The sequence below is a fragment of the Saccopteryx leptura genome, chromosome 1 (genome assembly GCF_036850995.1).
Source record: "Saccopteryx leptura isolate mSacLep1 chromosome 1, mSacLep1_pri_phased_curated, whole genome shotgun sequence".
NCBI classification, from domain to species: Eukaryota; Metazoa; Chordata; class Mammalia; order Chiroptera; family Emballonuridae; genus Saccopteryx; species Saccopteryx leptura.
Window position 1 is genome coordinate 270,098,038 of NC_089503.1, and position 18,988 is coordinate 270,117,025.

The 18,988-nt window shown below is 49.3% G+C and overlaps 1 protein-coding gene across 1 annotated transcript in view; it reads left to right on the plus strand.

Moving 5' to 3' along the window:
- WNT3A (Wnt family member 3A) overlaps nucleotides 1–18,988 on the plus strand; it is a 47,879-nt gene that overhangs the window by 25,823 nt on the left and 3,068 nt on the right. The window contains exon 3 of the mRNA XM_066352840.1: nucleotides 12,066–12,331. Within this exon, the coding sequence (XP_066208937.1) occupies nucleotides 12,066–12,331 (266 nt within the window). The remainder of the gene's footprint in view (nucleotides 1–12,065; nucleotides 12,332–18,988) is intronic.

Consider the following 18,988-nt stretch of genomic DNA (forward strand, 5'->3'; position numbering starts at 1 on the left):
ACATGCCCTCACACCCACTCCTCCACACTCCCACATCCATTCCCCATGCCCACCCCCACCCCCAAGTTTACTCTCCTCACATTCACTCCCCCACATCCAAGCTCCTGCCTCTGTCCTTTGCTCCCTCTGGCTCCCCTATCCAGTCTGTCCCATCCCTCCTCCCTCTTACATATCCCACCTTCTCCCCTTTCTGCTAGATTACAATTGCATCAGTCCCCACCCCTCACCACTTGTTCTAAATGGGACAGAAGCAGCCCCCCTCCCTTACTTTCCATGGGGCTGAGAAGTGGCTTGATGATTGTGGTGAATGGCTCAGAGGTGTAGTGAAGGATCCCGGGGTCCCAGAGAGAGGCCATCTCCTCGAGGCCATTATGGAGAACCTCAGCTTCCCCCCACCCCCTGGCTGTAATCCATCTGATTGGATTAGGGTCAGAGCAATCCTAATTGTGTCAGAGGTCAACCAAGCTTTAGGGTAAGGTTCACAGGGTGCCTGCCACTCCCACCACCACCCTACTGTGGCAGCCTCATTGAACAGAATTTCATACCACCCGGCCAGCTGAGGAGAGGGGCCCAACTGTGTGTGGGCATGTGTGTGTAAATGTTTGAATGTGTGTGAGTGTGTATGGGGGGTATAAAGATATGAGGGAGGCCCTGGCCAGTTGGCTCAGTGGTAGAGCGTTGGCCTGGCGTGCAGAAGGCCCGGGTTCGATTCCTGGCCAGGGCACACAGGAGAAGCGCCCATCTGCTTCTCCACCCTTCTCCCCCTCCTTCCTCTCTGTCTCTCTCTTCCCCTCCCGCAGCCGAGGCTCCATTGGAGCAAAGATGGCCCAGATGCTGGGGGTGGCTCCTTGGCCTCTGCCCCAGGCGCTAGAGTGGCTCTGGTCGCAACAGAGTGATGCCCCGGAGGGGCAGAGCATCGCCCCCTGGTGGGCAGAGCATCCCCCTTGGTGGGCGTGCCGGGTCGATCCCAGTCGGGCGCATGCGGGAGTCTGTCTGACTGTCTCTCCCCGTTTCCAGCTTCAGAAAAATTAAAAAAAAAAAAAAAAAAAAAAAAGATATGAGGGAAATGCCTGACCAGGTGGTGGCGTAGTGGATAGAGTGTCGGACTGGGATGTGGAGGACCCAAATTCGAGACTCCAGGGTCGCCAGCTTGAGCGCGGGCTCATCTGATTTGAGCAAAGCTCACCAGCTTGGACCCAAGGTCACTGGCTTGAGCAGGGGGTTACTCGGTCTGCTGTAGCCCCATGGTGAAGGCACATATGAGAAAGCAATCAATGAACAACTAAGGTGTCGCAACAAAAACCTGATGATTGATGCTTCTCATCTCTCTCCATTCCTGTCTTTCTGTCCCTCTCTCTGACTCTCTGTCACTGTAAAAAAAAAAAAAAAAAGATATGAGGGGAAGAGTGTATGGTCACACTTGCTACTTTTAGCACACACACATGCAGACACACATGTGCACACACACTACCTGCCACCTGCTTGGTCTGTGGCTGGACCCCTAGAACATGCCGGCAGGGTAAGTGGAGTTGGGAGGTAGAGGTGAACCCTGGCTTGGGACAAAGCAGTAGGACCGTGTAACCTGCCTCATGGGGCAGAAAGCATGTGAAGAATTTTTGCGTGCATAAAGGCTGGTGCAGAATTGCTGCTTAGCTTATCTGTTCCCTATCCCAAGCAGGGCTCTGGACACCTGAAATGTCTGCTTTCCCCAGAGCTGGCCAACACCCCTTCTTGACCCATGAAGTGGAGGAGTGGGGAGGGCACAAAGCAGGAAAGGCAGGTCTCCGAGCTCAGAGCCTGAGCAGACGCCCTGAAGGAAAGCCAACCAGGCCATGAATCTAGGGAGCACAGTGACACAGGGCCAGCCTAGGGTCCAAGCGTAAGAGGGACTCTGCTGGGGAACATGGATTTGTGGGGAGCAGAGCTCCCATCCAGGTGGGGCATTTCACCTAAAAGCAATGGAAGGGGTCATGAGGGGTGAGTTATCCACAATAGGAAGTAACCCCCAGCTGCATCCTTCAGTGACCCCAGGAACTAGGCCATGCCCTTTCACGAGCTTTGTGCCTCTGGCGTTAATAGAGTCAGGAGCCTGTCACTTCAGAGTACTGATTGGTTCCCCAGGACCTCTAAGCCCCTCATGCAAGGTTTGTGGTGTCAATGAAGTTCTCAGCTGGTATGTGCCTGGTCCCCCAATCTTCCCCATTCTTGTTGTGGGGCTGAGCTGGAGAGGAGCAGGATGGGGGCAGCACAGCCTGTCCCCTCTCTGGCAGAGCTCTCCGTCCAGGCTCCAAGAGGTGGTCTGCTGCCTCCCTGGGAGGGCTGGATGCAGGCACGAGCTGGGCGCAGGGCACAGGAGGGGCCTAAATAGAAGGCCTGGAGGGGATCAGCATTCCCAGCTCGGGTTGCAACCTCTGACCCTCATCGGAAAGTGTTTCTGTGCTCGATGGTGGGAGCTCCCTCCTATATCATTAACTTTCCCCAGTGGGAGGGGTGAAGGCGCCAGAGAAACCCCATGATGCCCTGCTGTGCCCGGCTCAGAGCACAATGTGCCCGCCAGGACGACAAGATTAAACACAGAGACAAGGGAAAATGCTGCCGGATTCACACGCCCAAGGGCCGTGTTCAGCGTGTGAACAGTGCTCCCTGCACATACCTCCCGGTTGCTATGACCAGCCTGCTATGGCCTAATCGCAGATGAGGGGGAAATTCATATAAAATATCGCTCGCCATTGTGGGCCTAACGCGGCGTGACAGTGGCTCACAAAGCCAAATTCATTAGCCTCAGCAGGTAATCAAAGGACACTGGCAGGGCTGCCAGTGCGGCAGTGTCAGGAGCCTTGGCCACAGTGGGACGCCAGCCGCATTCCTCTCTCAGGTGGCTCCCAGAAGCAGGATTACCAGATGCCATTGAGACCCCACCACCACCACCGCTGCCCACCTCATTTTGGGGCCAGGGAAGGTAATCATTGTGGAGGGGGAGACACTGTCAAGTCTTGGCCCTGCAGGGCCACAGTCTTGGGGCATTGATTGAGGGAGAGATGCCAACCCAATGATCACTCTAGGAGTGCCTTGGGCCTCTCACCTGCCAGGTAAGAAGACCCTATAAGGCCCTAGGCCACCTGGGGAGGTTGGGAGGCCCTTAGAGGGAGGCTGAGGGTACAGCATGGTTGAGGGCACTCCAGTTCTCTCCATGATCCATCAAGGAAGGTCTGTAGGCAGGCAGGGGCAACGTGACACACGGAGGACCCCAAGGAAGCCTGAAGGTTAACATTGCCCAGAGGAGAGATGGAGCCCAGGAGTCTGGTGGGTGGCGGGGAGGGCCGCACCCATGTGAGGGAGGAGGTCAGCCAAGAAGACACTCTGACGAGTGGGTCCTACAGCTCCTAAGGGAGTCACACCCAACCTTGCCTTTGGCTGAGTCTCCACCTGGCCACCAGATGACAATAGCCAGGCCCCTGAGTCCCAGAGGTCAGTAACCAAGGGCCTGACTTCACATATGGAACAGGCCAGAGACACATAGCACACAATAGGAACCTGAGCGGGGAGAGGGAGTGTGCCAGAGACCCCCAGGTGAGCTCCTCCCCTTCCACACAGCGGCTGGGTCTGGCCACCATCAAGAGAAGGAGGCTTACAAATATGAGGCTGTAATGGTGCCTGGGGGCTCATCCCAGGAGCACCTCCTCTTCATCCAGCATTACCGCCCTAAAGTTGGGGATGCATGAGAATCACCTGGAACATTTTACAGATATAGATGTCCTTCAGAACTGTGGCCTCAAGCCCACTGGTAGACCTGCAGTGACACAGGGCTTGGGTGACCTTGTCCTTGCAGAGCTTCCCAAGAAGACCATCTAGTGGACCCCACAGACAGAACATCCCAGGAGATTCAGCTTACTGTTCAGAGGCCATGTTTGAACCACAGTCCCCTTCCAGGGACCTCCACTGCCTGGGGTTACTCTTGTCCTTCAGAAAGTCCGCTCCAGTTTCTCCTCAGGTCAATGGGCTAGTCTCAGAAACCCCTACTCCTCATCCAATATTAGCACCCTACAGTCTTCTTTTCCCAGGAGAGAAAAGATAGGTATTCATTCACCCCACCATGGCAGTGGGGTGTGGGCCCTGCAGGGTCAGTGGGATTCCTGCCTCCTTAAGGCTGCAGCCACAGACACAGTCTGGTGGAGTCTCGGGACCCCTTGCTGGAAGTGCAGAAGCCTCTCAGGACCTTCTGTCTGGGCTCTCGACTCACTGCTGTGCAGCCCGGCCCAGTGGCTGCCCTGTTCTGAGCCTCCACATGCTGGGGCCGAGCAGAGCACTCCTCTCCCTGTCTGGGCTGGTTCTCTCATCAGTGACAAAGGGTTCACAGTCTGGGGCAGACTGGCCTCCAGGCTGTCCTTTCCTTTCAGTCTGACTGAAACAGCCTCCTGGGTGACCTCCCTGAGGGAAGGTCAGCTTGGGAACAGAGAATGGGGCCTTCGTCTCCACTTATAACATAGTTGGTGTTCAATAAATTTCTGCCAATTTTGTGATGAAATATGAAAGACAAGATCCTTGGAATAATTTTTTGAAAGTTTCTTCAATATATAGGACTTTAGGAATAGAGCTTTTTTTGATGTTAAAAAAAAAAACTCCTCTTCTGAACCTGACCTGTGGTGGTATAGTGGATAAAGCATCAACTTGGAATGCTGAGATCACCAGTTCGAAAGCCCAGGCTTGCCCCCAGTCGAGGATCCTATGAGAAGCAACTAGAGTTGACGAAGTCCTTTTCTGGAATGATAAGAGTCATTTTTATATGTTTTGCCCTCTTGTGACAAAGTAACACCATGTGGCAGTTCTCTTTCAGTCCTCAAATGGTCTCTGATTACTTGACAAGCTCCTGGAAACAAGAGAATTGTTAAGATCCCTTTAGTTCTAAGTTCTGGGAGTTTGGTGATGTAACTGCCAAAGCCCAACTCATAGGTGACAGACACTTGGTTGCCCACACCTCGGGCTGCACTGGCCTTGTCTGTGGTGGGTTCCACCAGACAGCTCTTCCTGCCCTCCTTCAGATGCCCAACTCCTGCCACACAGGACTCCCTCATCTGTACCAGATGCTCCCCATCCATCCACCACCCACCCATCTATCATCTATCCATTAATCATCTACCTATCCATCCCTCTACCATGCATACATCTCCCACCCCCCATTCATCCATCCCTCCCTCCCAGGCCTGCCCCAAAGCTCGTGTTGCCAGGCCTACTGTATGGCCATATTCCCCCTACTCGCTCCTTCATTAACTGTAAGTTCCCAAAGGCAGATGACTCCACACAGCCCAAAGCAAGGAACCTGACAACAGCAGAGCTGGCTACTAAAGGGATGGAAGGGTTCCTCTGGTTCACCTTCCTTCTTCCCATTGCAAAGATTCTCTCCACCTAACAATAGGTCAGCCATCCAGCTTCTGCTTAATTGCCAGTGGGACAGGTAGCTCTTTCACCTTCTGAAAGCATGGGTTGTTAGAAGCTTTATTACATGGAGCAGCAACCCACTTTGTTTCAGAATTCTTCTTATCTTGGCTCTTAAGAATAGGCACCTTGCATCTTACTCATCTCGTATTCTTAGTTCTGAGTTTGTATATCTCATTATAGACTCTCAGATCCTGGATGGATAAAAGGGTTGATGGATAGATAGAAGAAGGATAGATGGCGGGTGGATGGATGAATAGATGGTTGGTAGTAGATGGATGGGAGATGGGTAGAAGGGAGGTTAGATCATTGGTAGTTTGCATGAACTCAATAAATAATTGTTAGTGAGACAACATTAAGTCTCATTAAGTTAGTAAGACAACCAGGAAGATGGTTTTCCTACTGGAAGATATTGTCTTACAAAATGATTTTGTCATGTGATTTCCTCCCTTAATTCTCCCTGCCTGATCACAGTGTGGGAATAAGAGTTCTGGGCCTGAAGGATGCAGACCTGAGGTAGCACAAGAAGCTTATCTAGCCTGACCGGTGGTGGCACGGTGGATAGAGTGTTGACCTAGGACACTGAGGGCCCAGGTTCGAAACCACAAGGTTGCTGGCTTGAGCGCAGGCTCATCTGGCTTGAGCACAGGGTCCCCAGCTTGAACATGGGGACATTGACATGATCCTGTGGTTGCTGGCTTGAGCCCAAAGGTCACTGACTTGAGCCCAAAGTCTCTGGCTTGAGCAAGGGGTCACTGGCTCGGCTGAAGCCCCCTGGTCAAGGCACATATGAGAAGCAATCAATGAACAACTGAAGTGCCTCAACCACTAGTTGATGCTTCTCATTTCTCTTCCTTCCTGCCTGTCTCTGCCTCTCTCCCTCCTTCCCGCTCTCTCTCCCTTTCTCTCTCTCTCTCTCTCTCTCTCTCTCTCTCTCTCTCTCTCTCTCAGAAGCTTATCTAGGCTCCACTCCAGAGGCATGACACACTGGCAGCACTGGTTCTTAAGCACTCCCTCTCCCCTCAGTAGCCTGTGTCTCCTTCTCTCTTAACCTCATATAGCCCATTGGAAAGAAGGCATTTTGCTGGTGAAGAAGGTGTCTCCCCAGAGCAAGATGGTTCCCCAGCCCCTCCTCAGGAGCTACTTTGTTGTGTAAACAGAAATAGGAACCCCTACAGAAGCTGTGCTGTCTGTGGATAAGAACTTTGCTGTGACTGGGGCAGCCCCTGGGCTGGAGACCCTCCCCACCTATAACCTCTGTACACTGAGGCCATTCCAGCCAGTAGGTAATGACCTCAATGTTCAAACCCTTGTGGAAATCTGACAAAGGCAGTGGGTTCTCTATCTAGAAACTGGGTGGAGTTTCCAGACATGTGCTGCCATTCCTGCTCACAGTTTCAGGAGCGTTATGAATCCCCAGAAGCCTGCTCGGTGCTCCTGGGTTAAAAGGTCTTCCTTCTACATGGCCTCAAGATGCATTTTAACTTTTCCTCTGGAAACAATTGTCACCTTACAGAAGCATTGCAGAAATGAGTCCAAACCCACTCCCCGGCCTCTCTCAGGGTTGTGATGTCACACAAACCCAGCTGCAGCCATCCAAACTAAGTTTCATCACCATTAACTAAACTCCAGACTTTACCCAGGTTTCACCCACTTTTTCACTTGTTCCTTCTCTGTCCAGGATCTTATTCTGGCCTTTGTCCTTCATGCCCTTGAGACTGGAAAGTCTGCCCAAGTCTCTGAGTTTCCTGATGATGAGATCAAAGTTACGCGTCTTCAGCGGGAATGCCTTTGAAGGTGATGGGATGTCCTCAGAGTGCCATCTGTCTGGAGAAGTGCACGGTATACACGTCTGTCTCGTGCTGGTGTGGCCACCTTGGTCCCTCTGGTGAGGTGGCCATGCCTGGTTTCTCCAGCGCAGTCACAGTTTTTACTTGGTGCTGGATCAGTAGCTCAGGGAACTGTTCAGGCCTGTGTCTTCAGTTTTAAAGTGGACTTTCTTTGCCCGTATGAACCATATCATGTGTTTTTGAAACATGAAGCGCAGAGGTTTCTTTCCTCCTCTAGCACATTGAAGACCACCATGGCATCCTCAGCTATCAGCGCTTTATATGAGAGGCCCCTCCTCATCTGGCAGAAGGGGACATTGAGGCCCTCAGTGGATGAGAGGATGTGTGCAGGATTGCACAGGTAGATGGCGACAGAGCTGGACAAGAATGAAGTTTGTTTTCCTCCAAGTTCAAGGGGAAGCCCCCACAACCCTCCACCCCCACCCACACAGCCTTTTCCTCAGTGTGTCTGGCCACCTGGGTTATTTGCCTGAGGTTGATAAGCAGGGATCTCTAAGCCCTTGTTGTGGGCTGTGGGGCAAGATCCCTGCTTGCTCTCCCCTTATCTCCAGAGGGGAGTGGTGGAGAGGGGCTTAGTAGGGTAAGAGGCAGAGGCACAGCTAGGGTCCTTCTATAGGAGACTGCCCTGAGTACCCTGGGCTGTAAGGCAAGCTTTGCTGGGGCTGGCAGAGAGTATTCAGGCCTTAGAGACCCTTGAGGATGGTGACCAGGGTCTTTAACCAGCTGAGAGTAAGAGGGTGCAGTGGAGGAAGGCACCAGGCTGTGTGTGTGTGTGGGGGGTCCCTGGAGAGCCCAGGACATATGGGTTCTGCCCTGTACCCTGAGCTGCTGTGGGAGGGGTGGCCAGGAAGGCTGGCCCCCAGGAGTCCATGGGCCATCCCAACAACAGCCCCTAACGCGGGCTGCACCAGCGGGCAAGGAGGCATCAGGCTAGCCCTGCAGGGGAAAGGAAAGGAGGAATTGGGAGCCGAAGGTGTGAGAAGTGGGGAGGAGGCAGCGTTCATCCTTGACAACACAAAATAAGGGCTCTGCTAAGTGTAGGGACAGGAAGGGAAATGATCTGTGTTCAGCACATACTGGCATTTGTTCACTCAGATGCCTTGGGCCAGCATAAGGCTGCTGCAGTCCTGCTTGTGAACTGGTCCACTGTATTATGTAAGAAACAGAGGGAGGAGGCTTCATGAGTCTTGGGAAGGCAGCTGCCTGGCTGGTACTTGAGAAAGGAGAGGATGAGGAGAACTCTCCTGGATCTGTTCAAGGACAAACTGACTGGGGAGGGGCAAAGAGCCAGGCCCCACAGGGTAGACCTGCCCAGATGGTCTCAGACCCTACTGAACAACCTGCCTCAGCCCAGGGCCCCACCCAGTCCTCAAACCGGGTCCTTGCTCCTCAACAAACATCTTTGTGACAGCCTGGTGCTCTTGCTTGGAAACAAAAGATGAGCATGACATAGTCCCTGCCTCAGGGGACTTCTAGACCAAGGAGGGATCTCCCATGGTGCCTGAGAGCCTGAGTTGCCAAGAGTAGACCATGTGCAGACATCACGGCCAGAGGACCCTATCCTGTGCCCCAGACAGTGGGGAGTAAGACAGGTGCCACATGAGCGTTGGAACAGCTAGAGAAACCTGAGGGAAGGACACTAGCTGAGCGTAGCTGGAGACCAGGTAGTAGCTGACAGTCCTGGGAGGGCCATACACAGGCAGGAGTCAGCCCGTGTTCAGTCAAACAAGAACATAGCGTCAAGAACTCGACAAGGGGCCAGGCAGAGCCAGAGAAAGCGCTGTGGACAAAGCGCTGTGCCCACAGCCTGTGTATGTGTGTTTGTGTGCATATATATGTGCATGTATGTGTGTGTGTTTATGCATAGATGTTGGTGTCTATGAGTGTGTGAAAGAGTATGTCTATGGGTATGTGTGTCTGGGTCTGCCTGTGTCTCTGTGTACGTGTATTTGCAGGTGTGTCCATGTATGTTTGTGTGTCTATATGTGAGAGAGAGTATGTCTGTGGGTGTGTATGTATGTGTGGCTGTGTGGCCATGTGTATGTGAGTGAATGTCTGTGTGTGTGTGTGTCTGTTTGTGAGTTTTTACGGGCATGCATGTGTGTTTCATGCATGTGTGCATGTGTGTTTGTATATCTATTGTATGTCTGTGTGTCCGTGTGTGTGGTGCACAGATGAGTAGGGGAGGAAGCTGGAGGCTAGCGTGCAGGTCCCACCAGGTGCTCCCTCTGGTCCTGGTCCTGGGCTGTACTTCTGGGGAAGTGCTGGGTGGACAGGATGGGCCTGCCGCCTCACACCCCAGGCCAGAGCAGCTTTCAGTCTGGGGCAGTCCTGAGCTGGCAGTGTGAGGCTTTGTGGGGCGTATGCCTGGGTGTGTGGCGCAGAGCTTCCCCAAAGCAGGGAGAGTCGAGGGCTGCTCTGGTCAGAGCAGAGGGAGGACAGGGGATGCCAGGGCCTGCACTGGGCTGTCAGAAAGTGTTGGCAAATTTATGGAAAGTCATTAAAAGCAGAAGTGGGGCCAGATGACCAGTGGGAGGCCAGTGCAGAGGGCTTCCTGCAACACAGCCTGCGCATGTTCTCGGTATCTGTGAAAATGCCAGTGTTTTGGTAGCAGGTGTTTATGGGTGTAAATGAAGCTGGGTGGGATGTGAACACCTGGGCCTGAGGCATGCGTTCCTGGCTGCAAACCTGGAAGCAACCTGAAACCTCTGCTCACTCCCAGGGTGGAGCCCACCTCCTCATATCCCTCCCAGAAGAAAAGTCCCTGGGCATTGAGGTGGGCTGAGGAGACAGCAACAGTCCTTCCCCATTCCTCTCCCGTGGCCAGTGGGAGCCCAGCAGGGTCCAGGCCTGCCTCTGTGCCTCTGCCCAGGAGGAGCTTAGGGGAACACCACAGGGCACTCTCTTGCCCAGTGCCCTAGTCAGTCTTGTTCCCACATCTCTCCAGCTCCCTTCTCCCTCCTGCTAACCTAGGGCTTGAAGAGAGACAGGAGCCAGAGCCAGAAAGGTGGGGTGCAGGACCCCACATAAGGGAAGCAAAGACACCTATGGCACTCTAGCCATCAGAGCCAAGTTAGGGTTTAACCTGGGCCTGCTGGGCTCCAAAGCCTTTGGAGTTTTTTTTTGCTAAGTTTTTTTAATTCCTGCTAGTTGCGGGGGAACCTCCATGAGGCCATCTGGCTCCCTGCTGTTTGTTTCTCCAGCAGGGCTTGGCAAACAGCAGGCACTCCATATGCAAGCTTGTGGAATGGTGAGCTGAGGAGGGAGTGAGTTCTATCAGCTCACCTGGGGAACCAGGGCAGTCCCACCCCCTTCACCCAGAACCCGGAGCCACTCTGAATGTTTGCACACACCCAGGAGGCGGTGCATTCTTCCCCTCAAGTCAAGTCCTGCTGGGAGGTGCTAGGCTGCTCCCTCCATGTCCTGTGCTTCCTTCAGGTCCTGCCAGCCCAGCGGAACACCCACACCCTTGCTTCACCTCTGTGCTTCCTAACTGTCCTGCAAGACCAGCTGTTCAATGCTTCTGTCTATCAGGATCAGGCTACACCTCCCCTGCCCAGCGAGGTTCAGGGCCTCCCTGGACGCCAGTATACACCTCGGTCTGATCCTTTTGCCTCACCTGCTTCTTCCTCCTAAGCTCCAGCCCGCCCACACTTCCCTTCTGCAAAATCAATGTTACTTCCTCTGACTCAGTTTCCCATGTGTGAAAGCAAGAGGCTACATGCGAGAGTCCAGGTAGCCCCAATACCAGCCTCCAGGTTAATGGGGGCCTGGAAGCTGTCCTGGGGCAGGCATCAGGTAGCCCTCAGATGAGGTGTGCACTGGCAGTGCCTGGTGTCCAGGGTGATGGAAGGGGAGGATGTGCAGGCATAATAACAGCATAGGTAGCAGCACATGGGCCAGTGCCACACTCTGGGCATGTCCTAGAGCTGCTGGAAGCTCCAGGAAGTCTGGGCAGGAGGGCTGCACCCCAGGGCCACAGGGTGGTCTTTTTTCAGTCAGCATGATTATTTTGAAGCCATACTCTTTTTCCAATTACCGCTAAATAGAATTTCATTTTATGAAAATGCCACAATATTTTTTATGAAGATATCATTGACAAATACATTGTATTAGTTTCAGGTGTATAACATAATAATTTGATGTGCGTAGATACTGTGAAGTATTGTTAACATCCATCAACCACACATAGTTACTATTTCTTGTGTGTGATGATAACACTTAAGACCCACTCTCAGCAAGTTTCAGGTATAAATTACAGCAATGGTGACTACAGTCACCACCTTGGATATTACATTCCAGCACTTAGTTATCTTATATCACAGTTTTCTATCTATTTACCTGTTGCTAGACATTTGGAAGCTCCTACTTTGGGCTGTTACAAATAAAGCAACCCTGGCATTTGCTTCCTGGTCTTTGCATCAATGTGGGCTTTCTGCGGGGTAAGTACCCAGTAGGTGATGGCAATGTCAGACGGTACGGGGTATGTGTATGTTTTTAGAAGCTTCCAAACTGCTTTCCAAAGGACACTCCCATTTCCCTCCAGCCAGCAGTGTTTAAAGTCCTCACCAGAATTCCCTGTGATCCATGTTTCTGATTACATCATCCTGCTCTTCCTTACCACAAGTGCCATCTGGCATCATTTCTTGGGTTCCTTTGCCCTGAGTGGACTTTCTTTGGAGGAGCTCTCTTTCCTCCTTGGGTCCTCTGGAGACACAAACTCTATCCCCTAAGCCTGCCCTGCCCCATTCCACCCTACTGACCGCATGCCTGTCTCTGCAGCCACCCGTGAGTCCGCCTTTGTGCACGCCATCGCAGCGGCTGGCGTGGCCTTCGCGGTGACACGCTCCTGCGCCGAGGGCTCTGCTGCCGTCTGTGGATGCAGCAGCCGTCACCAGGGCTCACCGGGCCATGGATGGAAGTGGGGTGGCTGCAGCGAGGACATCGAGTTTGGAGGGATGGTGTCTCGGGAGTTTGCAGACGCACGGGAGAACAGGCCCGATGCCCGCTCTGCGATGAACCGCCACAACAATGAGGCTGGGCGCCAGGTAAGTCCACCTGTGTGTCCTAGGGGTGTACCTGTCCTGTGCATTTGGAGTTGTTGAGGGGGGGGGGGTCTCTGACCTCGGCACTATGTGCCCTAGGTGTGTTCCAGGGGGCCCTCTGAGCACAACCCTGTAGGTCTCCAGGAATTAGGTTTCCTGAGCAGGATGTGTGCCTTGGTCCCCTGAAGAGTGTAGTCCATTGGCTGTCTATGATGACCAGGCTGGGTGGGGGGGTCTGCTCATCTCTGACCCAGGCTGTCTGAAACACAGTACTGTCTACACAGAATGGTAGGTCCACCTCTAGAGTTGGGGGTCACCAGGAAGGAGGAATGGGATAAAGACCTGTTTTGCAGGAGCTCCTGTACAACCAGAGAGAGAGAGAGAGAGCCAGAAAGCTACAGCACCCAGTGGGAAGTTCTGTGATAAGGAAATGCACAAACACAGGTGACCTGGTACAGGAGAGGGTCCAGACCCAGGCTGGAGTCTCAAAAAAAAAAAAACACTTCTGTTGCCAACAGTGATGAGTGGAGAAATGCAGAGCAATGGAAGTTATCTAGGTGGTGGGAGGCCAGGAGAGCATCTAGGCAGCCCAGAGGTGAGACTGTGTGTTAGTTAGTCTAGGTAGAATATGGAGAACAGAAGGAGAAAGAGAATTTGGGGGATGGAGAGCCTAGTGGGACCACGCTGTGAGGGCGTTGTGAACCCTGCTAAAAAGGGCTAGGTAAGAAGGTCAGTGAGAAACGGACAGAGGTGACTGTGGCCTGACCTATGGTGGCACAGTGGATAAGGCACTTGACCTGGAATGCTTAGGTCGCTGGTTTGAAACCCGGGACTTGCCTGGTCAAGTCACATACTCAAGAAGTAACTGCTGCAGGTTGATGCTTCCTGCTCCTTCTCCTCACTCGCTCTCTCTCTCAAATGAATAAATAAAATCTTATTTAAAAAAAAGAAGAAGTAACAGTATAGGGACCTAGAGGTGTCCAGTAGAATTAGCAACAATAAAGATGGCACTGGCTTTGACCAGTGGAACCAGAGGGTTGCAGAGGGCTGAACAGTGAACAAGAACATTCAACTTCCAACAGTGGGGACTAGGTGAGTCACATTAATCTCCCCGCTGAAGACAACTACAAATGCATGATGGAATGCAAAAAGTGCCCTGTTACAATTAAAGACCGCTCACATGTATATAATCACCTGATCTATCACAGAGAAGACAGTGCAGTGCAGAGCGGGAAATGGGCTTTTCAGTCAATGGTGTTCAGTCAATTGAATCACAATATGGAAAAAAATAAGCTTTACTTCTACCTCACACTGTATATTAAATAAATGACAAACTCAAAAGATTTTACCAGAAAAGGTAAAACAAACAAACAAAAATGCTTAGAAGAAAACCCAGGAGACATTTTTGGGGTAGGCAAAGATTTCTTTCTTTCTTTTTTTTTAAAATTTGTTTATTGATTTTAGAGAGAGAAGAGTGGGGAAAGAAAAATATCAATCTGTTCCTACATGTGCCGTGACAGGGGATCAAACCCACAACCTCTGCATATCAGGACGATGTTCTAACCAATGGAGCTATCTGGCCAGGACAGCAAAGATTTAAAATAGGCCAAAGATAAATAGAATAATATGAACTGTATTTAAATTAAGAATGTCTATTCATAAAAGATAATGCCATGAAACTGAAAACAACACACACAGGAGGAGATGACATATCTTCAAAAATAAAAATAAAAGCTATATCAAGCTTTACAAATTCATTTTTTTTAAAAAGACCGGTAACCCAATAGAAAAGTTTGCTAAAAATGGAAAGCCACTTCATTAAAGAAAATATAGAATTGGCCAGTAAACACATGGGAAGGTGCTAAGTATCATCAGTCATCATGGAAGTGCTGTCATAATCAGTGCCCTGAAAAAAGAAAGGATAACCATTGGAAGAGAGAGCATGATGGGAATTTCTGAGGGGCTGGGGATTTCTGAAATTCTGTCATGTTTTGAATTATGAAGCATATGCTTTTTTTTTTTTTTTTTTAGTGAGAAAGAGACAGAGAAGGACAGATAGGGACAAACAGACAGAAAGGGAGAGAGATGTGAAGCATCAGTTCTTTATTGCGGCACCTTAGTTGTTCATTGACTGCTTTCTCATATGTGCTTTGACTGGGGGGGTCTACAGCTGAGCCAGTGACCCCTTGATCAAGCCAGCGACCTTGGGCTTCAAACCAGTGACCTTTGGGCTCAAGTCAGTGATTTCGCGCTCAGGCCAGTGACCTTGGGGCTTTCGAACCTGGGTCGTCCGCATCCCAGGCTGACGCTCTAACTACTGTGCCACTTTCTAGTCAAGCACCTATATACTTTTTTATACTATACTTCCATAAAATGATTTTTAGTGGTCAAATAATTAACCATAGAGTGAGGACTTAGCAGTCCCAGGTCCAAAAGACAGGACTCTGAGCCTGGTACTTGAGGTAGCTCTTATCCAGGGTTGTCTGCTGAGGTGGAAGAAAGTACACACACTGAGCTATACTTCCAGCTGCCTAGCAGAGCTAAGGGGCCCACCAAGGGTGGTCTCTAGAAAATCACTCCTCGGTTTAGGAACCTAGGGAGTAAAAAAAAACTAGAAGGAGACAAATTCTTGTGCACCTGTGCAAAATAAAAAAAAACAAAACTCAAGACCTGAGAATGAATTAAGGTGATCCCAAATGCTTGTATCCTTACGCACCTGGAAAAAGCACACACCAATCCTCTCTGGAGGATGACAACCTTGAGCCAGGCTGAAAATTATTTCTACAAATAATTTTCAAACACAATGTCCAACATACAAACAAAAATAACCTGGTACATGAGCTGATGATATACTGAATGAGTGGGAATCAGAAAATTAAAACAACAGCAAGACTTCAAAGACTACAATGATTAGACACAGATTAGCAGGGGAAAAATATGTTTAGTTCATAAAGCTAAAATGCAAGGTTTCAGCAGGCAACTGGAAACTATAAAGATACTATAATAGATTTGAAGGAAAAAAATCATAGAAATTGCAGAACTGAAGAATGAATGGGGGCTTCCAGTTAAAGACAACAAAACAAACACAAGTGTTTCCCTCTGCACCCTCCTAGACATCCACTAAAATGATAATGTAGTTTTAACATAAACTCTTGAGGACATGGAAAACAGAAGTGACAATGGCAACAAAGTTTTGAAAGCTAAAAGACAGATTGACAAAACTCAATGTCTCAGTAGACACAAGAAAGCTGAGTCTTAAGCCAGTACAGAAGAAATCTAAGAAACAACCCAAGAATGAGTAATATCAGGTATCTTGAGAAGCAGAGATAAGGATGGGGCTGAAATCAAGAAGACTGGTTGAAAGTCTATTTTAAAAGCACTTGTTAACCCACCAACTCTTCTTGTCCAACTCCTTGCACCCAGGCAACAACTCTTCTTTACCAGAGTCTGCAGGTTTATTCTCTAACAAGGGTAAAGCACGGGGTGTCTGGACTGTGGAGCCCTAAGCACAGCTAAGGGTGAGGCCACTCAAGTAAAAACAGTCTATCTATATATGCATTTCTCTTCCTAATCTCCTAATGTTGCAGTGAAACTTGATCACCCTCCAGGTAGGAGAATGGAAGGTTCTGCCCTGGAAATCAGACAAACCCAGGAGAAGAGACTTAACTTCTCCAATGAAACAATGTGGCCAGGTCATTCTGGGACAAGGGCTCAAGTTGGTGAATCCCTCTCAAGCACACATATTTCCAGCAAGATTTTTTTAATAGCCCACATTTAAATATGAGCAGACAACTAAGGACCACCAGACACCCAAGGAAGCCTCCAGCAACCACAAAGGTAAACACCAAAACAAAGAAACAAGATCCTAACTTACAGGAAAGAGATGTTGTAAAGAGAGATGAAAACTATCACTATCCCAAGAGAGATAAGAGAACACACTGTACCCATGAAGGATATTAAATAAGAGAACTTTCAGAGGGGAGAAAGGGGCTCTTAGAAACTAAAAATAGGATAGCAGAAACAAAACTCTCAGCAGAAAACTTGGAAGATGGTTGAGACACTTTTTCACAGAGCAGAGGGAAAAAGACAAAGACATGAAAATACGAAGGAATAGAAAATATGGAGGCTCTACCCAAGAAAGACAATGATGAACTTGAAGAGGAGGAAGTTGGCACAGAAATAAGCCAGGAAGGTTCCACAACTGGAGATCATGGGTTTCAGATCAAACAGGCCCAAGAAGTGACTGGCACAAGAAAGGAAGACCAACACCACACTGACAGCACTGACATGTCCTCCAAGCTGCTCAGGGGAAGGTTGGGTTCACTCAAAGTAATAGGAGTCAAATTGTCATCAGTCTCCAAGAACAATATGAATGCCAGAATAAAATGGAGCAATGCTTTCAGAATTCTACGGGGAAAAAATTTTCAGCCAAGAATTTTATGCCGAACTAAATCATGTTTTCAACTTTTTAAGTAGAAAAGATTTGTTCCCAGACATGCACAATTCATAAAATTTACCAGACTCTCGAAGAGATGAAATCCATAGAACACCTGGTGTGTTTGAATGTCTTAAAGAAGATATTTAGACTATTAAGGGAGAGCTTGAGACTGAATCCATGATATGTATATTTAAAAAGCAACAATAAATCCAGTAGGAAAGGAAAAGTAATCATAACATCACATGGCTCAACTGAATACGACATTTAACAGTCCCAATACCATCAGCACTAAACATTGATCTAACTGGAAGTATGCTCTAGTTCAGGAGTAGTCAACCTTTTTATACCTACCGCCCACTTTTGTATCTATTTTAGTAGTAAAATTTTCTAACCACCCACCGGTTCCACAGTAATGGTGATTTATAAAGTAGGGAAGTAACTTTACTTTATAAAATCTATAAAGCATGGCCCTGGCCAGTTGGCTCAGTGGTAGAGCGTTGGCCTGGCGTGGAGTCCTGGGTTTGATTCCTGGCCAGGGCACACAGGAGAAGCGCCCATCTGCTTCTCCACCCCTCCCCCTCTCCTTCCTCTTTGTCTCTCTCTTCCCCTCCCGCAGCCAAGGCTCCACTGGAGCAAAGATGGCCTGGACGCTGAGGATGGCTCCATGGCCTCTGTCTCAGGTGCTAGAGTGGCTCTGGATGCAATAGAGCGACACCCCAGAGGGGCAGAGCATCGCTCCCTGGTGGGCATACCGGGTGGATCCGGTCGGGCACATGCGGGAGTCTGACTGCCTCCCCGTTTCCAGCTTCAGAAAAATGCAAAAAAAAAAAAAAAAATCTATAAAGCAGAGTTACAGCAAGTTAAAGCATATAAGGTCTACCGGAAAGTTCTGTCCGTTTTTGGAATAAAACAAAATACAAATTTTTCTTACCATCAATAAACTTTATTAAACAATATAATTGCCATTATTATTAATGACTTCTTGCCATCGTGAGGGCAATTTGTATATCCCATTTTTGAAAAATGTTTTATCTTTTGATGTGAAAAATTGAACCAGTGCTTGTTTGATATCTTCTTCATTTTTGAATTTTTTGCCCTTCAAAAAATTTTGTAAGGACAAAAACAAGTGATAGTCAGAGGGTGCTAAGTCTGGAGAATATGGTGGATGCGACAGACATGCTTCTGTAGCATTTCTTCCTTGTTGAAATTCGTAAAAATTACAGTGGCGTAAATGAACTTTATCAGTAGCCATGGGTACACTATCGCTTCACACATAAGACTAACGTGAATCAACTTTGTTTGAGTTAATTTGCTACGTCAGTATGTATACATTAAGTGATAAAAATAGAGAGGCACTCATGAGCCAAATAAACATGTGCTTACATGTCAAAACTTGTGATAGAAACGGATAGAACTTTCCGGTAGACCTTTTAATAATAATTACTTACCAAGTACTTTATGCTAAGTTTGGCAGAATAAATCTTTATAAAACAACTTACTATAGTAAAATCTTTTTATTTATACTTTGGTTGCTCAGCTACTGCCCACCACGAAAGCTGGAACGCCCACTAGGGGGCGGTAGGGACCAGGTTGACTACCACTGTTCTAGTTCTTACAGCAGGAAGAGGTTTGGGAATGTGCATCAGAGTGGTAGATGATGAGAGGTCCAGAGACCATGCCAAACATAGGTTTATGAGAGGCACGTGGCACTTAGTGATTAGGAAAGTGCTATGTGAAAGTGAGTCCAAAACTCTTGTTTTTTTTGGAAAGAGTTTATGAAATATTGGGCTCTTTAAAATAGATACATAGAAAGTCAAACTAAAACGAGACTGAGATCCTGGCCATTTGGCTCAGTGGATAGAGCATCAGCTCAGTATGCAGACGTCTGGTCCCCAGTCAGGGCACACATGAGAAGCAATCATCTGCTTCTCCCCTTTCTCTCTCTCTTCCCCTCTCACAGCCGGTGGCTCAGTTGGTTCGAGCATTGGCCCAGGCACTGAGGAGAGCTTTGCTAGTCCCAGTGTGTCAACCTCAGGTGCTAAAAATAGCTCGGTTGATTCAAGCATCAGGTCCAGAAGAGGGTTGCCGGGTGGGTCCTGGTCCTGGCCAGGGGACATGCATCAGTCTATCACTCCTTCTCTCACTTAAAAAGACAAAAAACAAGAGACTGAGCAGGCAGAGGTGGGAAGCAGCTGCTTTTGGAAAAACTTGGCCACAAAAGA